General features: G+C 39.9%; 1 protein-coding gene across 10 annotated transcripts in view; it reads left to right on the top strand.

Moving 5' to 3' along the window:
• Positions 1–14,734, top strand: part of Bod1l1 (biorientation of chromosomes in cell division 1 like 1) — a 55,140-nt gene extending 40,406 nt beyond the window's left edge. For 7 of the 10 annotated variants that reach the window (XM_076938433.1, XM_034508365.2, XM_034508364.2 and 4 more), the window contains 10 exons: positions 2,651–2,729; positions 3,070–3,146; positions 3,950–4,022; positions 4,108–4,142; positions 5,447–5,492; positions 7,152–7,201; positions 7,310–7,391; positions 7,929–8,097; positions 10,391–10,531; positions 13,547–14,734. In XM_076938433.1, the coding sequence (XP_076794548.1) occupies positions 2,651–2,729; positions 3,070–3,146; positions 3,950–4,022; positions 4,108–4,142; positions 5,447–5,492; positions 7,152–7,201; positions 7,310–7,391; positions 7,929–8,097; positions 10,391–10,531; positions 13,547–13,664 (870 nt within the window). In that variant the 3' untranslated portion in view covers positions 13,665–14,734. The remainder of the gene's footprint in view (positions 1–2,650; positions 2,730–3,069; positions 3,147–3,949; positions 4,023–4,107; positions 4,143–5,446; positions 5,493–7,151; positions 7,202–7,309; positions 7,392–7,928; positions 8,098–10,390; positions 10,532–13,546) is intronic. The other 3 variants (XM_034508362.2, XM_034508361.2, XM_034508363.2) reach the window with 1 other exon arrangement.
• The last annotated feature ends 455 nt before the right edge of the window (positions 14,735–15,189 follow it).

Here is a 15,189-nt window from a genome sequence, read left to right as displayed (position 1 = left end):
AGTTCATGAAGTAGGGATGTATCACTTTTAGAAGCAATAAAATCATAGTCCAATTGGTATGACAAAACTAAAAGAAGATAAAAATTGGATTTAGAAAAACACCAGGCACTGGAAAAGTGGAAAACAGAGAATAAAAATGAGTTCACACTTGTCATAAGGAGCTGGTAGAATTCTTGAGGGATCTAGTGCTTGCTCTGGAACAATCATCCCCTAACTGGAAATACATTGTGTCCCAGTCATGAAGACTGGGCAGCATCCTCAGACATCCGTGAGCCTGAGCAAACACCAGCTATCAAAGGCACACATCTGTCCTCCCAGCGTCCGGCATGTGCAAAGAGTCGAGGTCGGAAGTCACTCTATACATGAGCCTGCATATTAATGAGGTCAAAGTAAATAGCCTACTCTACAGACAGCTGTTAGGCTCTCTCAGGTGGTCAGACCTTCTGTATTCTAAACCTGTATCCTCCAAGACCAAAAGCATAAAAAACCACTAGAATACTTAAAAAAATGACAACTGTGTTTTAATTTTATTTTTTTAATTTAAAATTATTCTAAAATTTTCTGTGAATATTTAATGTAGAAACTAGTCCTGTTGTCTGCAGTCGTAGAGAGCTACATTGTCAGTCATGGCCTGTAATTCCATGTCTTGGTACTGGTCATGTAGTGCTTTGAAGGTCCCCAGGGAAAGCTGGGTGTTCCACAGGTGAGGTGACTTGGGAATGACCCCTGGGTTTCAGCTTCATGTGAGTAGATTTTACAGATAATCAGTTAAATGAACTTTCAGACTTTATTAGCCTAGTGTTAAATGTAGTGACCTTCCTTTCACACTGGATACCATAGGACTCCTACAAAGAGAACATTCATTGTATAATCACACACAAATAAAAACTGCCTGAGCTCACATTGCTATTGTTAGGAGATAACACAAGTTTCTTGTCATGCTCGTTACTAGTCAGGAAGAATCTGCTTCAAAGTAGGAAAAAAACACAAATGTTTGGAAAGACTGTGATGTGGTATGATACAGATGTGATTGTTTTGTTTGATACTTATTTAGGTCCCTGGAAAATGGGCCAGCAAGATGTGGATAAAGAGATAGATAGATGATAGAGATAGATAGATAGATAGATAGATAGATAGATAGATAGATAGATAGATAGATAGATAGAAAGAAAGAAAATAAGCTTATTAATTTCCCTAAATATTATTGTTTCTTTATGGTAGAAAACACTCAACATTGTATCTTCCAGTTTTTAATATAATATATTGCTAGTATCTGTAGTCATACTACTGTGTAGTAGAATACCAGAACCGAATTTCCTATTACTTAGCAGTCATTGGCCAATCAAAAGATATTTTCAAAAATGCATTGGAAATATACATACATACATACATACATACATACATCCCCATCTCTTTCCTACTCACTAGAAACTTTTTTTAACCCATCAAGTTCAATTTGTACTGCCCATATAGTTTTGGATGTGTGGCTTCCACTGAAGCATAATAGACCTACCAAGAGCAACAATTTAAAGAAAACTAACTCTCCCTCACCCGGCAGCTATCAGTTGCCAATAGTTCTTCAGCTAGGGTTGGGACTTCATACCTACCTCTCCTCTCCATGCTGGGATTTGATCTGGCCTCAGCTTGCAACATAGGCTTTGTGTGTCCTGTCAGAATCACTGTGAGTTTCTACATGCAGCTTCCCTGCTCTGTCCAAAGGACAGTTTTATTGTATTCACCTCTGGTTCTCACAGTATTTCTGCCTCTCATATCTCTGAGCCTTGGGGAAGAGGGAGGTAGTATATATAATGGTCCATTTTGGGCTGAGCAGTCTACAGTGTTTTATTTTCTGTACCTTGGCCAGTTGTGGGCCTTTGTGTTCTTCTGTATCTACTATAAATAGAAGCTACTGTAATGAGGGTTAAGAGATGCATTTATGGGTATAACATTAAATCATTTTAATCACAGTTTAATACAGTGTCCATTTAGCAGAAATAGTAGGAAAACTGGAAAAAACTAGGTTTGCTCTAATCACAAGTTCTTGGTCTAGCAAATAGTTCCAAGTCTGAGTTTTATTTTGCAGAGTGGGACTTTAATCAGAAAGTGGTTACACCTGTGAGCATATCATACTAGCCTAGTTGTTACTGTAGCTTTCAGGGTTCGCTTAATGTTATGTGCTCAAAACTTTCTTCAACTACTGGTGAGTAATCTAATTGCTAGGGAGTGCTACTCTAAATAAATTCAACTAGATCCCCAGATGTTCTTTTTGACATATTCCCTCTTACTCCTTCTCTATACCTCATTCCTCTACCACTCCATAAAGAAATGCAGTTTGTAGTAGTTCTTCCTTTGGAGTTTCTCTTAAAACCACAAAGTATATTTTGTAGGAAAAAACTAAAACTAAACCTAACCTTGGTATTTTGCACCTAAATCTGCTTTTCTGCCTTCTGCTTTTCTGCCTTCAGTTTTTGTTATCTTCTTTTAACAGTTTCAGTAACTGCAATAATGGTTAGATTTCTAAAAAAAACATTTATCAAACTATTCAAAGTGTCCAATAGGAAATTGGTACTGAGAGAAACTCAGGAAGTGTGAATGGATGCAGAATTAAGTTTGGAAGTGCAACCTCTGGTCTTGTTCAACTTCTCTACAGGAAGAGAACTCTGGAGATCTGGAGGAATTCTTCTCAGTTACTTCAAAGACAAACAGCAGCACTGCCCTGGAAGACAGAGGTGAGTGACAGCCCTCAGTTGGGGTGCCAGGGCCCAGGCCTCACAGCACCACACTGCTCCAAGCCTCACCTGCTGGAGCATCCTTTTGCCCATTTGCTCCTTTCATAGAGCGCAGAACCTTATGCTTACATTTGTAAAGTTGGGGATTATTTTTTTAAGTTTCATCCTCTTCTCAAAGTGTGTTCTTAGTTAACTATAATTGGGTTTATTGGTTTAATTATGGAAATATGCAAATGAAGTGTGCATGTGTGCGTGTGCGTCTGGAACAGTGCTGAGCCTCTGAAGCATGAGGAGAGTTTACCTGTCAGCAGCATGGCACTGAACTCTGCCTTCTCCTCAGATGAATGTAGCAGCAGTGAGGGTACCAGTGAAAGGACTGAGGCAAATGAAGATGACAGCAGCATCAAGTCACAGGAGGTGAGAACTGGTTTTCATATTTATTCTTTCAAAATAACTTCCAAATGTGCCGTGTGTCTCTTTGTGAGACTTTCATGAGTACTTTTGGTATGTTTTTAATGCAGCAGGACACTTTTAAACAGTATGCTTTATTAATGTCATTCTGATTAATTTTGTTCCCTTGGTCTCATTTCATCGAAGTATTTTTATAAAGCCTATTTATGTCATTATTAGATAGGGTCAGTCCAGCATTTTGCCAGGGGCAGTGTCAGATTCCTGGCCTTTCAGTTTAGCACTGCAGGAGGGAATGGGAACAGCTTCAGGAGGGAAAAGGAGACACTTGCTGAGGCAGACTCATGGCTTCGCAGGAGGTCACAGCTCCCAAGCCAGCCATGTCTGCTTCCAGCCCATTCAAGTTGACAAATAGCTTCTGTGTCAGAGAATGATAGTGGCCTGAGACAATCCTCTAAATCCCAAAATAGCCATTGCTAGTTTACCAGCTCTTTAACAGCTTCTTGTGAGAAATTCACTAGATTGATTGATTGATTGATTTGTTGGAGATAACAATTGACCACAAGTAGCTTAAACCAAATCCCAAACATAGTTCTTGTCTGGGACAAGCATTTGTTACTTGTATGGGACTCTGGATTCGTAGGACTGTCAGTACTCATTAAGCAAGGGGACTACAGTAAGAAGAAATAGAAATATATAAAATTGCACCAAAGCTGGGGTTCATTCCTATTATTAAGAGAACGCTGAATTTCAAGGGAGGGTAAATTATTTTTTTATTGATGGGTATTTTTTTTCCCTCATTTCCCTCTTAGGATGATCAGCCAATAATTAAAAGGAAAAGAGGAAGACCTCGCAAATACCCTGCAGAAACAGACCCTAAATCAAGTAGGTGTTAGGCACATCTTCTTTCACCATACACAAGATCTTTCTAAATTGACCTTCTAAGTAAATTTTTACTTTATTTTTTTAGAAGAAGACTCCAAAATAGAGACTGACATAACCACTGTAAGTAACTGTAAAAGCTGGGAAAAGAACCATTCAAATATTTACTCCTGATCTGTGAACAGCTCATGTTATAAACTACTTTGCATTATTTAAATATGTCAAAAGACTTTCTTAACATGTGGGCTAGCCATTCAGGAAATTCCTTGATTCGTAGTATTTTCCTATGGACAAAGTTCTGGTAGCTGTTCGTAAGCCAGTTCCATCCATACCTAGGAGTGGACTTATCTAAAAATTAGAAAGCCTTGGTTAAAATACAGAAAGAAATTAACTGTTTAATGTGGTTTTGAGTGGAAACTTTTCAAGGGAAGCTTCTGATGGCCTGTGATGCTTTGTGATTTTCTCTTGAATTGTATTTGTACTCAATTTGCACTGATTTTAGTGCAGGGGAACCATCATTGCTATTTGTATGGGTGTGGATATAGTATGTGCACATGTTCATGTGGGAACACACGTGTGTGAATGCATGTGTGTGCATGTACATGCATACATGAAGGCCAGAGGCCAACAGCAGGTGTCTTCCTTATAATTCTGCACTGTAGTTTTTGAGGCAGGGTTCCTCAGTTAACCTGTAACTCATGATGTAAATAGGTTGGCTGACCAGCGGAATACACCCATCTCTCCTGCCAACTCTGGGTTACAAACATGCATCTCTGCCTGCACTCAGCTTTTTATATGGGTTCTAGGATCCCAACATAGGCCCTCATGTCTGTAGAGCAGGCATGTTATTGACTCAGCCATTTCCCAATACTGCTACTTTATCCCGTTGAGTGTTCTTATCTTTGACTCTGGAGTACATACCCAGTGAAATCATTATATGAAGATTTCATTCCATGTACCTCGATGACAATGAGCAGTGACTTAGAAAACATCACTTTGGATTTAAACATTAGCTTTACCATGTACTCCAGACCTGTGACTCGTGGCCAGTCATGTAATCTTCAGGGACTGCTTCCTTGGCTCTGAAATGGTCAGTACTGTAGCACCAGAGTGCTTTTCTCATAATACTGTAAGGCTGCACAAGTGGAGAACCGCATATGAAATGGCTGGCTGACCTCAGGGAAGCCAACAACTTGATTCACGACTGTGGCATTCAGTCTCCAGAGTTGCACCAAGGTGGTGGGGAAGACTCATGTGTCAGAGATTGGTCAGAAGCATGGGCATGCACTCTTGCTAGCCTTGTTTGACTAGACACAGGAAATAGATCCCCATTATTCTCATTATGTAATAAAGGCCTTAAAATTTACTGGTTGTCTTACTGTATAATACTGACTAACTGTTCTTATTTTTTGCTCATTTAAACTTAGGTAGAGCAATCTCCACCTAGTGGGAAACTGAAAGTCAGCCAAGCAGGTATGTTCCAAGCATCCCTCTGCCTGTGGTCTAAGGAGGGGATGTTGTTTCATTGTTTCAGTTCATGTAAGATGTTTTTCCTACTTAAGCAGAGAATCTAGTGTGGCTGTTAGAGGAGATTTGTTTCTCAGTGAAATAAGTTGACTTTTAGTTTAGAAAGAAAGTTATATGTACTTACTGGGTTTTTTTTTTTTTTTTTTTTTTTTGGTTTTTTTTTTTGTTGTTGTTGTTTGTTTGTTTGAGTTTTTCTTTGTTTTTCGAGACAGGGTTTCTCTGTGTAGCCCTGGCTGTCCTGGAACTCACTCTGTAGACCAGGCTGGCCTTGAACTCAGAAATCTGCCTGCCTCTGCCTCCCAAGTGCTGGGACTAAAGGCGTGTGCCACCACTGCCTGGCCTTACTGGTTTTTCTTCAGTCTGCATTTCAGTCTGGGACACTGTCACTGCAGGACAAGGCGATAGAAAGGAAAATAGTAAGGCTGGAGATAAATGCAGTGCAGTGTCCAAGCTGTGCTTTGCTGTGCTTGTGTTAAGTTAAAACAGCACAAGTAGCTCTGGGGAGCACTGTTACCATGAAGGTAGAGGCTCATGACAACAACCTACTGTGCTCAGAGGAGTCATCATTTATAAGAGACCTGTGCACCTTACAAACTGAGATCCTTAAAAGATAGAATTATTTCAAGCATTTTGTCCTCACTCCAAAGAGAGAAAAAAAAATTCCAAAATGTTAATAATGTTGCCCATGGGGCTGGTAAGATGGCTCAGTGGTTAAGAGTATACCAATATGCTTATAATGTATTTTTTATTCTGGTTTCCATGGTGTGCGTGCATTTGGAGTGAAAAGTCCCTTAACAATAAAAACTAAAATACTACTCTGCTTATTAATTGTGTGACTGAACAAAGTATAGATACCTAGTTACTCACGCTCCATTTTTTCAACTGTAAACTGAAGTTGATATATTTATAGATCAATACTGACACTTAAAAGAAGCATCTCTAATCAAATACCTAAACTGCTTCAGAATCCAAAACCTTTCCAATATTGAGATGATAAAGTGGAAAGTTCTATAGCTGTCCTGTGCTGGTTTGCACTCAGGATACAGATGCACTAAAAATATTGTATAGTATTGCCTTCCAGTCATGCAAATGAGGTATAAATGAAATATAAGTGCATTTTATGTATGCTTTTTTAATATGTATGTGTGAGAGTAGGGCAGGATGCTGTATTTGTATGTACGCATGTCTGTACCTACGTGTGGAGACCAGAGGAAAAGCTCAGGTGTTATCCTCAGATATGCCATCTGCCTCCTTTGAGAAGGGGTCTCCTATCAGTTTGTAATCACCCCTAGACTGGCTGGCCATGAGCATTCCCCCCACCTCAACAGCATGTTCTATGGTTCTGAACTTTCAGAGAGAGTCCTCGTGCTTTCAAGGCAGGCATTTTGCTGACTGAGCTAGCTGCCTCCCCAAACTTCAAATTCTATGTTTACATGTTGTCACCTACCTAAGATCTTTCATTATGATGTTTCTGATAGTTCCAAATCTGGAAAAAAGAATGCCCTAAATAATGAATTATATAACAGTGTATTAACATTGGAATGATGACAGATAACAGGCTAAACCTACTGTTAAAATTTAATTTCTGGTTTGTCTTCTTAAAAGATGAGTCCAATAAAGAAACAACCAACTTACAAGAAAAAAGTACAAGCAATGTAAGTGCTAGTTTTGTTCTGTTTTGTTTTATCAAAACGTATCTTCTATAAGTAAACTTAATAATGATCTGCTAACCACCCTTTCAACTTTAATACTATTGTTTCTAGGATGATAGTGAAGAAAAATTAGCAAGTATGCGTCGGAGGGGAAGAAAGCCCAAACGCTCACTGACGTCATCAGATGATGCTGGTATGAGGCTGGCACGTTCTTCCCTACCCCCACCCTCTCTCTTTAGAAAACAGCAGGCCCTTTTAAAACAAAAACAAAAATAATACAAAACAGAGGATAAAAAACAAATAACCCAAGAATGGGTTACATAAGAATGTGCATCTGTACATTGTTAATTAGAGTCTTATTTCAAAATCATACTTTGTAACAATCTTTTTTGGATGAAGAAAAATCCAGCTGGGTGCAGCAAGAATTAATGTTGCATAAATGTGTGTGAAATGGCTCTAATCCCTGGCAGAAATGGCGCATCCCAGATGCTTTTCTGAGCACATGTGAAGTTTTTGCAAATGCTGGCTGTGAACTGCATAAGTAAACTATCCCAAATGTGTTTGAGATTAAGGTAAACAGTGTGAACTACAAGTACTAAAACCAAAAGGAAGTGGAAAACCACTTCTTCTGCTTCCAAGTTGCTAATATCCTAAGTTCTACTCCATGGCTGTCCTTTGGAAGTGTCTTTGGGAATTGTATAGTCCAGGTGTTACCCTTCTGTCTGAACAGAATCCTCAGAGCCAGAAAGAAAGCGCCAGAAATCAGTTTCTGAAACATCTGAGGACAAAAAAGATCAGGAGTCTGATGAGGAAGAGGAAGAAGAGGAGGAGGAGGAGGAAGAGGAGGAGGAGCCCTTGGGAGCCACCACAAGATCAGCCAGCAGATCAGAGGCACAGAGGTAACGGGCTCAACCAGGAGCCTCCAGAGCCTTCAGCAGCTGCTCTATCTGGAAGCAGCTCTTGGTGTCATGGGACTCTCTCAGAGCTGGTTTTTTCCCGTGTTCTCATCTTGACTGTCTCCACTCAGAGAGAATGTTTTTCTGTCTCAGTTGCTGAGGTTACTTCAGAGTATTTGACTGACTTAAGTGCATGTTTGATGAAATTAGTCAGTTCTCTCCAGACAGTTTTTAAGCATCTACTGTCTCAGTGTGTGCTGAGTCCTATGAAGGAACCCAAATGCCCACACACAGACATCACCTGTGCTGACCCTGAAGAACTGCCTGAACTTACATGTTCCCCTAAAGTATGTGCTCTCAAACCCTAATAGAGGTACAAACATTTGGGGGCTTACTAAATATGTGGTCTAAAGAGTTGGAAGAAGTCATGAGTTCTCTGCTTCTTCTAAGTTAATGTATGTGAAATCAAATGAAGTATTTTATTTAGGGTTGTCGATATTCTAAAAGACGGAAACTAGTTGGAGTATTTAGCTGCAAGAGTCCTCCCTAGACCCTCCCACGTTGCTGCACCTGTTAACAAGAGCAGTGCCCCTCCTCCACTAAGCACGCGGTGCTGCACGGCTCTCCCTAGCATTCACCAATATTTTCCATTTTCAGTGTCATTCATACACTGTTGATCTTAGCGTAAACTATAATTTCATTCTCCAAAGTTAATCAAAAAGGTCTGAGATATTTACTTTGAAAGTATTAACATTAACACCTGTCACCATAATATAATAGTAATATAGTATCATGTTTATAAAAAGATTTAAAATCAACCCATTTCTAAATCCTCCAAACACAGACAATATTAGCCTCTGGTGACATGATTTAATATTTCAGAAGAATCAGATTTTAAATGCAAAAGACAAAATCAAGGAGCTTTCATGACTAAAGTTACATAGTGTGGTGTTTGGGCTTTTGGAGGAGAGAAGTTGAAGAGGAAAGAATGTGTGAGACAAAGAAAGTGACTGAGACATGAGCCCTATTGAGAGAAAGTGAACACACCCTATGGGTGTACCACTAGAACCTTATGTACCTCTGGGACTCTTACACTGAAAATTCTGGGACTCCTTCAGTGTAGTGGGACTCAACTACAGAAAGCTCATTAGACCTCCTATATTCCAGAGAATATCTAAAACGTCACTAGCAGGCTTGCCTTTTAAAATAATAGCCAAAGTGTATTATATACATGAATGGCATCATTTATGATAAGGAAAATATATTTTTAAAAGAATAAGTCATTTAATGGTTATTTGAGTTACCAATGTTGTCAAATTCTTTAGGAGCATTTGATTTATCCACAGATTCTTTTCCATTTGGTTTAAATTTCTCAGCATTAGTTGGTTGATCCCAGGGCTCTAAGATCTTCATGGTTTCCTAGGTCCTCAGGGTTAGATGTGCACTCTGTGGTCCTCTTATATTGCTAACCGTGGGCACTTGAGCCAGAGCACCTCCTCCGTATTGGTCATGCTCTTGTGCATACCACGAGGGCAGGTGAAACTCTTCTTCCCTGGGCTTTTCCTCCTGTGCACTGTAGATGCTAGCCTCCCTGTGACTTCTGCTCCTTTGAAGTTCTACTCTTGGGGCCTCATAATAATTCTTTTTGCAGTTTCCAGGCCTTCTTCTTATCCTGAGCTTCCTTGATATTTTATTTGTGTTTGGGCTTTTGGAGGCTCTCTGATCTATATCCTCTCTTAGAAACAAATGTTCCACACCAGGTGTGGACCAAAAACCCAGAAGGGTTGTTCTGCTGATCTTATAGATATTGATATTTAGTATGCATCCAAACTGGAATTGCTTCAAATTTAATTACATATATACCATATACTGAATCAATCCTTTTTCTTCCTTTTATCTAGAAAGTCAGCTTTTCCCTTAATCTGATTTCTTTCTTGTATAACTGACTACTTGGCGCATTTGGTGCTGTGAGCCGAGCCTTCAGTGACCTTCGTCTCGTCTCCTTTTCTGTCTTGATGAGCTCTTTGGTTTCCTTGTCAGCCAATATATTTGCTATTTTTAGAGTCATCTTCTTGATTGTGGTAAAATATGCACAGGAAAAGCAAAGACAGTTTCCTGGAGGTAGAGTTTAGTCCTGGCTGACACCAAGGTCTTTACTAGCAATGATCATAGCCCCTTTGATCCTATGAGTCTCCATAGCTGTCTTGCCCATGCAAAATCTCTTCCTTTCTAGTAGCCCCCCTGGACTAGAGAATCCAGTGCTACCATTGCCCAGTGTCTCTATAATGTGTTTCAGAAAGAATCATAGCAAGCCATCTACACGTGCAACATCCAAACTTGGCATCCCAGAAACAGTTTCTCCTAGAAATCGCCAAAAGTTAGCAAAAGAGAAGTTATCTACCAGCGAAAAAGTTAGTAAATCTCCCCCATTAGGAAGGTAAGTCCCTGCCTGCCCTTCAAGTTGTGTACCTCCCAAGTAATGCTTTTCCTATTTTCTTAAGAATATCTGTTTCACCAAATAGCTGTCTTGGGGGATCATGGGTTTCCAGAAATAGGAAGGCTTAAAATAAGTGTCTTCAGTGGCTTTGCCACGTGGCCCAGCCACACAGGCTTGTCCTTGACTCTTGTGAGCCTTATTAACCAACTCTCATGTACAAAGACTGAAGTCAGGCATGTTTCTGCCCAAGTGATTGCATGTCTGAGTAGTTAATTCAGTCTGTACAATGTGGTGAAGCATGTCACAGCTTAGAGTCACTTCAGGCTTAAACTATGGTAGAGGTGACAGAAGCACTTTCAAACAGCCACCTGCAGCTTGCACCTTCCATCACAGCCGGGTTCACCTCTGCTTCCCACAGTCCTCCTCCTTTGCCTCTTCTGTGCTAAGGCAGTGGGTGCTCGCTGCCTGCCTTGGTGAGTCAAGTCCTTCCTTTCTTAAGCCCTCTCTTTCAGGGCCTCCTATCTACTGCAGCCCATTCTCATCTCCTTCCTATTGCATCTGCAGTTAGCACTACACAGTAAGAATGGCAGGTGGCAGTGGTGTAGGTAGCCTAATTTTGCTTCTCTCCCTGAACTATTAAGTTTCTTCCTTGAAGTTGGGAACTTGTCTTCCTCTTTGTATATGGTAACATTCATAAACAAAAGATGATTCCACAAATATAAATATTGTTTATTCATACTCTTACAGTGCTTGATCCTAATAGCACATTGTAATATGTACGTGTCTTCAGAAGGAAGGAAATTGTCTCGTTTCATCCTCATTGGATGAGATGAAATATTCATCCTTATTTTCTATGTGTCAGAGTATCAGAACAGTCTGGATGCATGTTTCTCAGAATTGAATGTGCAGAGGAATTACATGGTGGCATTGCCATTCGTGACTGTTAAGAGTTGGGTCTGCACTTCTGGCAGGCTTCTGGGTATAAGGAAAGGGCTTGGCTTGTCAGCCTAGCAAGCTCCCACAAGAGGAGAGAAGGAGCCTGACTCACGATTCTGCTTCCTGCTAACAGCTCACAGCATAACACTGGCTTCTGTTGCACAGCAGTTCTACAGTGAGTTAGTGGCCAGTGGCTTCCCATGACACAACTTGGGATGAATTATTAACAAATATTTCTTAGTAGTTCTCAGTTTATTCTTAGGTAACCTATAAGAACCATATCATCTGCAACACCATTCAACTCAGTGTGTTTCCTTTTCTGTCAGAAGAACAATAAGTATGCCGTTGCAGCAATAAAGTTGCATTTCTCTTTTTCCTGAAGCTTTAGTTATTTAATTTATCAATAAAATTGTGTCTGCATGTTTACCATATGATGAGCAGATATTAGAAGTATAGCTAGATAACATGTTTAATCTTTGCAACTACCCTGAAAAATGTCTTTTCTAATGACAGAAGTGAATGTGTATAAAACTTTCAGACTTTTAATAGCAACCCACAGTTATGTTTCACAATGCAACTGGTGCTCACATTTAAACTATTATAACAGACAAAGCACTCAATAGTAAAACTTTATAGGTATGGTGAATGGCATTTTCTGTTATCTTCTATTACAATTTTGCTTTAAAGTATTGGCTGTAGCCGGGCGGTGGTGGCACATGCCTTTAATCCCAGCACTTGGGAGGCAGAGGCAGGCAGATTTCTGAGTTCGAGGACAGCCAGGGCTACACAGAGAAACCCTGTCTCGAAAAACCAAAAAAAAAAAAAAAAAAAAGTATTGACTGTAATCTGCAGTCTACAAAGGCACAGTAGATAAGTTCTAGTGGCTAGTGCTGTGGTAAAAGTCTAAAGCACTGTATAGTTCCTAGGGAGGAGACTACATTAAAGCACTGTATAGTTCCTAGGGAGGAAACTGCATGCTCTTCTCGAAGTCTTCTCACAAGAGGGCTCTTGAACTGAAGTTGAAAAAAAATTGGTTAGATAGATCATATAGATAATTAGGAAAAAAAGACAGAATTGGGCATGTGGCTCAGTTGGTCCCTGGCACTGCAGAAACTGGACATGATGGTGCATGCATGCTAATATCACTTGGGGGTGGAAGATCAGAAGTTCAAACTCATCATGTACTGTATAGGGAGTTCAAGGCTTGCCTAGGCTAGCTGCATGACACTTTATCTCAAAAAGGAAGAAAAGGAAGGAAATCACTGGTTAAAATGTCGACAAGGATGCTGCTTGTTTGAGCATAGCAGTGCTTAGATTGCATTGCAGTCCAGAGTGCTGAAAGGAGAGAGCAGGCTATGTAAAAACTGCACTGCAGTCTGATTGGTTTGTCCTAGAACAATGGTTCTCAATCTGTGGTCTGCAGTTCCTTTGAAGGTCATGTATCAGATACACTGTGTGTCAGGTGTTTACATTATGATTCATGACAAAAGCAAAATTACAGTTACAAAGTAGCAATGAAATAATTTTTATAGTTGGAAGTCACCACAGCATGAGGAACTGTATTAAAGGGTCTCAGCATTGGGAAGGTTGAGAACCACTGTCCTAGAAACAGAAGAGAGCCAACAAGAGCTGTCTATGTCTGAGGATGGTGACATGACTGAATCAGTTACTATGCTCCTCTAAATCTTTGCCTCCTGTGCCAGCTGGCTTCTCTAATACTACTCTGAACATGATTTGACTGTGTCAGATGCTAGGTTACACTCCTGCTGTGTTTGTGTGGCTGTTTCCAGTGGGGTTTGTGTGTGTATCAGTAGAACAGGGATGTAGGAAAGGATGCTAACAAGGCCAAGATCAGGATCTCAGGATGGCAGGTCTGGCACAGAGTACAGGCCTCTGTGTGCCTCCTCCAGAGCACTGCCTGTGCTCTGTTCAAGTTTGCTGGTGAAGATCCAGACGTTCAAGAACGTCTGGTATTAAAGACTGGGGTTTTCCCTCCAGGGTACTGTTTTAAAGACTCCCAAGTTATTTGAAGCAACTGATTTTAACACTCCTCATTGCCTTGACTTTTGCTCAATACAGATCAAAGGCACAGCTCTCCCCTTCTGTCAAGCGTAAGAGAGAAGTCAGCCCTCCTGGAGCTCGAACAAGAGGCCAGCAGAAAGTAGATGAAAACCCTCTGAAAAAGGCAAAGCGGTAATGGTGGCTCTGGCTTTCTGAATAACAACCCAGTGGAGAGAAAATGGACAAGCCTTGCCCCGTGGGCTTTTTCTTTTTTAAAAAACAAGAAAGGATCTGCATGTGCTGTAACTTTCTAGGTTCGAGCTTGTTCATTTTATGTTTTAAACAGCGTTATATACCATTGTTCATGGACGGTATTATGTACATTCACTTCAGATAAAGAAAGATAAGTTTACTTTGTATCTGAACTCAGCAAAGTAGCTGTCTATTTTAACAGTGGAAATTGGGGTTTCCAATTTGACACGTCAAGAATGCAATCCTTCCAGCCCATCAGACACCAGGCTGCCCGTGGGATCTGTGTATAGTATATAAACATGTAAAAACAGGCTGTATTTTACTCAATGTATGATGCTAATCAATGAACACTTTATTTATTTTACAAAGAAATCTTATCTGTGAACTTTACTATATATCTGTTTATTTTATTTTATTATTTTTTTTTAATAAAAAGAGGGTTTTAAATGCTATGCAGTCATTAGTAGAAGAGTTCTAGAACTCCGAGTGCCCTGTAACTATCTGCATATGGCCTGGCAGGAAACAGAAATTCACGCATGCATCCAAGTAAAGTAGGTTAGCTGAAGAAAGGATTCCGCTGCTTCCGTCCACGGCCATGACTGTTTGTCTTTGGATTATCCTTGCCCCTGTGGCTGTACTGCCAGCCCCATAACGTAAGTTACCTGATTCAGGTAAAGTCTTTTTCTCTGTGTCCACCCCAAGCCTCTGCCACCATCGCCATACTGTCAGTAAAGAGAACTGCTTGAAGGTGAGATTACTCCAAGATATTCAGCTTCAGGATGTCATGTTTTATACAGTTATGTCAGGATAGAAACTGGTTTTATAGCCAGATTCTTTTTAAAACATGATTTAACTCACATAATGAACAAACTGTCTGACTTAAGTTTTTCATAAAAATAACGTTTTCTTAAGATTGGATCTGTTTCTTGCAATGATATGAAGAGTTGCCAAATGATTGAGGTTTTAAATGCTCTGTTCATACTCTTGTTTTATAATTAAAATTTACATTCATTATGTGTAGGTTTTTCATTGTTTGGGGTTATGGTTTTTTTGTCTTTTTTTTTCCTTTGTCTTTTTTTAAAATTTTGGTTTTATTGTTTTGGCTCTTGTAAGGTGGATATTCTTGTCATTTTGCATTGTTTCTTACTGAAATTTTATATATAAATTATAAAACGTTTCCCTAAAACTTGTGGCAAGAATTTTTTTCCCCATGTCTTAAAAGCCAATGTGATTAGGAGTGAGACTGAATCCCAACAATCCTGTTGCTAGAACAGCAGTGTTAAGTTGATTGGTTCATTAATAGTATACACCTGAACACAATCTCATTGTGAAGCCAACACTCACTAGATTAGAGAGCCCTGCAATGGACATGACCACAGAGAGAGTGAATTTTGTCTGTGAGGAAACACTGCCTCCTAGTAAATGTTAGGCAAACAGTGGAACCACATCATCCGTGCTCTGGTGAAGAT

Source organism: Arvicanthis niloticus, chromosome 7 (assembly GCF_011762505.2).
Source record: "Arvicanthis niloticus isolate mArvNil1 chromosome 7, mArvNil1.pat.X, whole genome shotgun sequence".
NCBI lineage: Eukaryota > Metazoa > Chordata > Mammalia > Rodentia > Muridae > Arvicanthis > Arvicanthis niloticus.
This window is presented reverse-complemented; position numbering and strand designations above follow the sequence as displayed.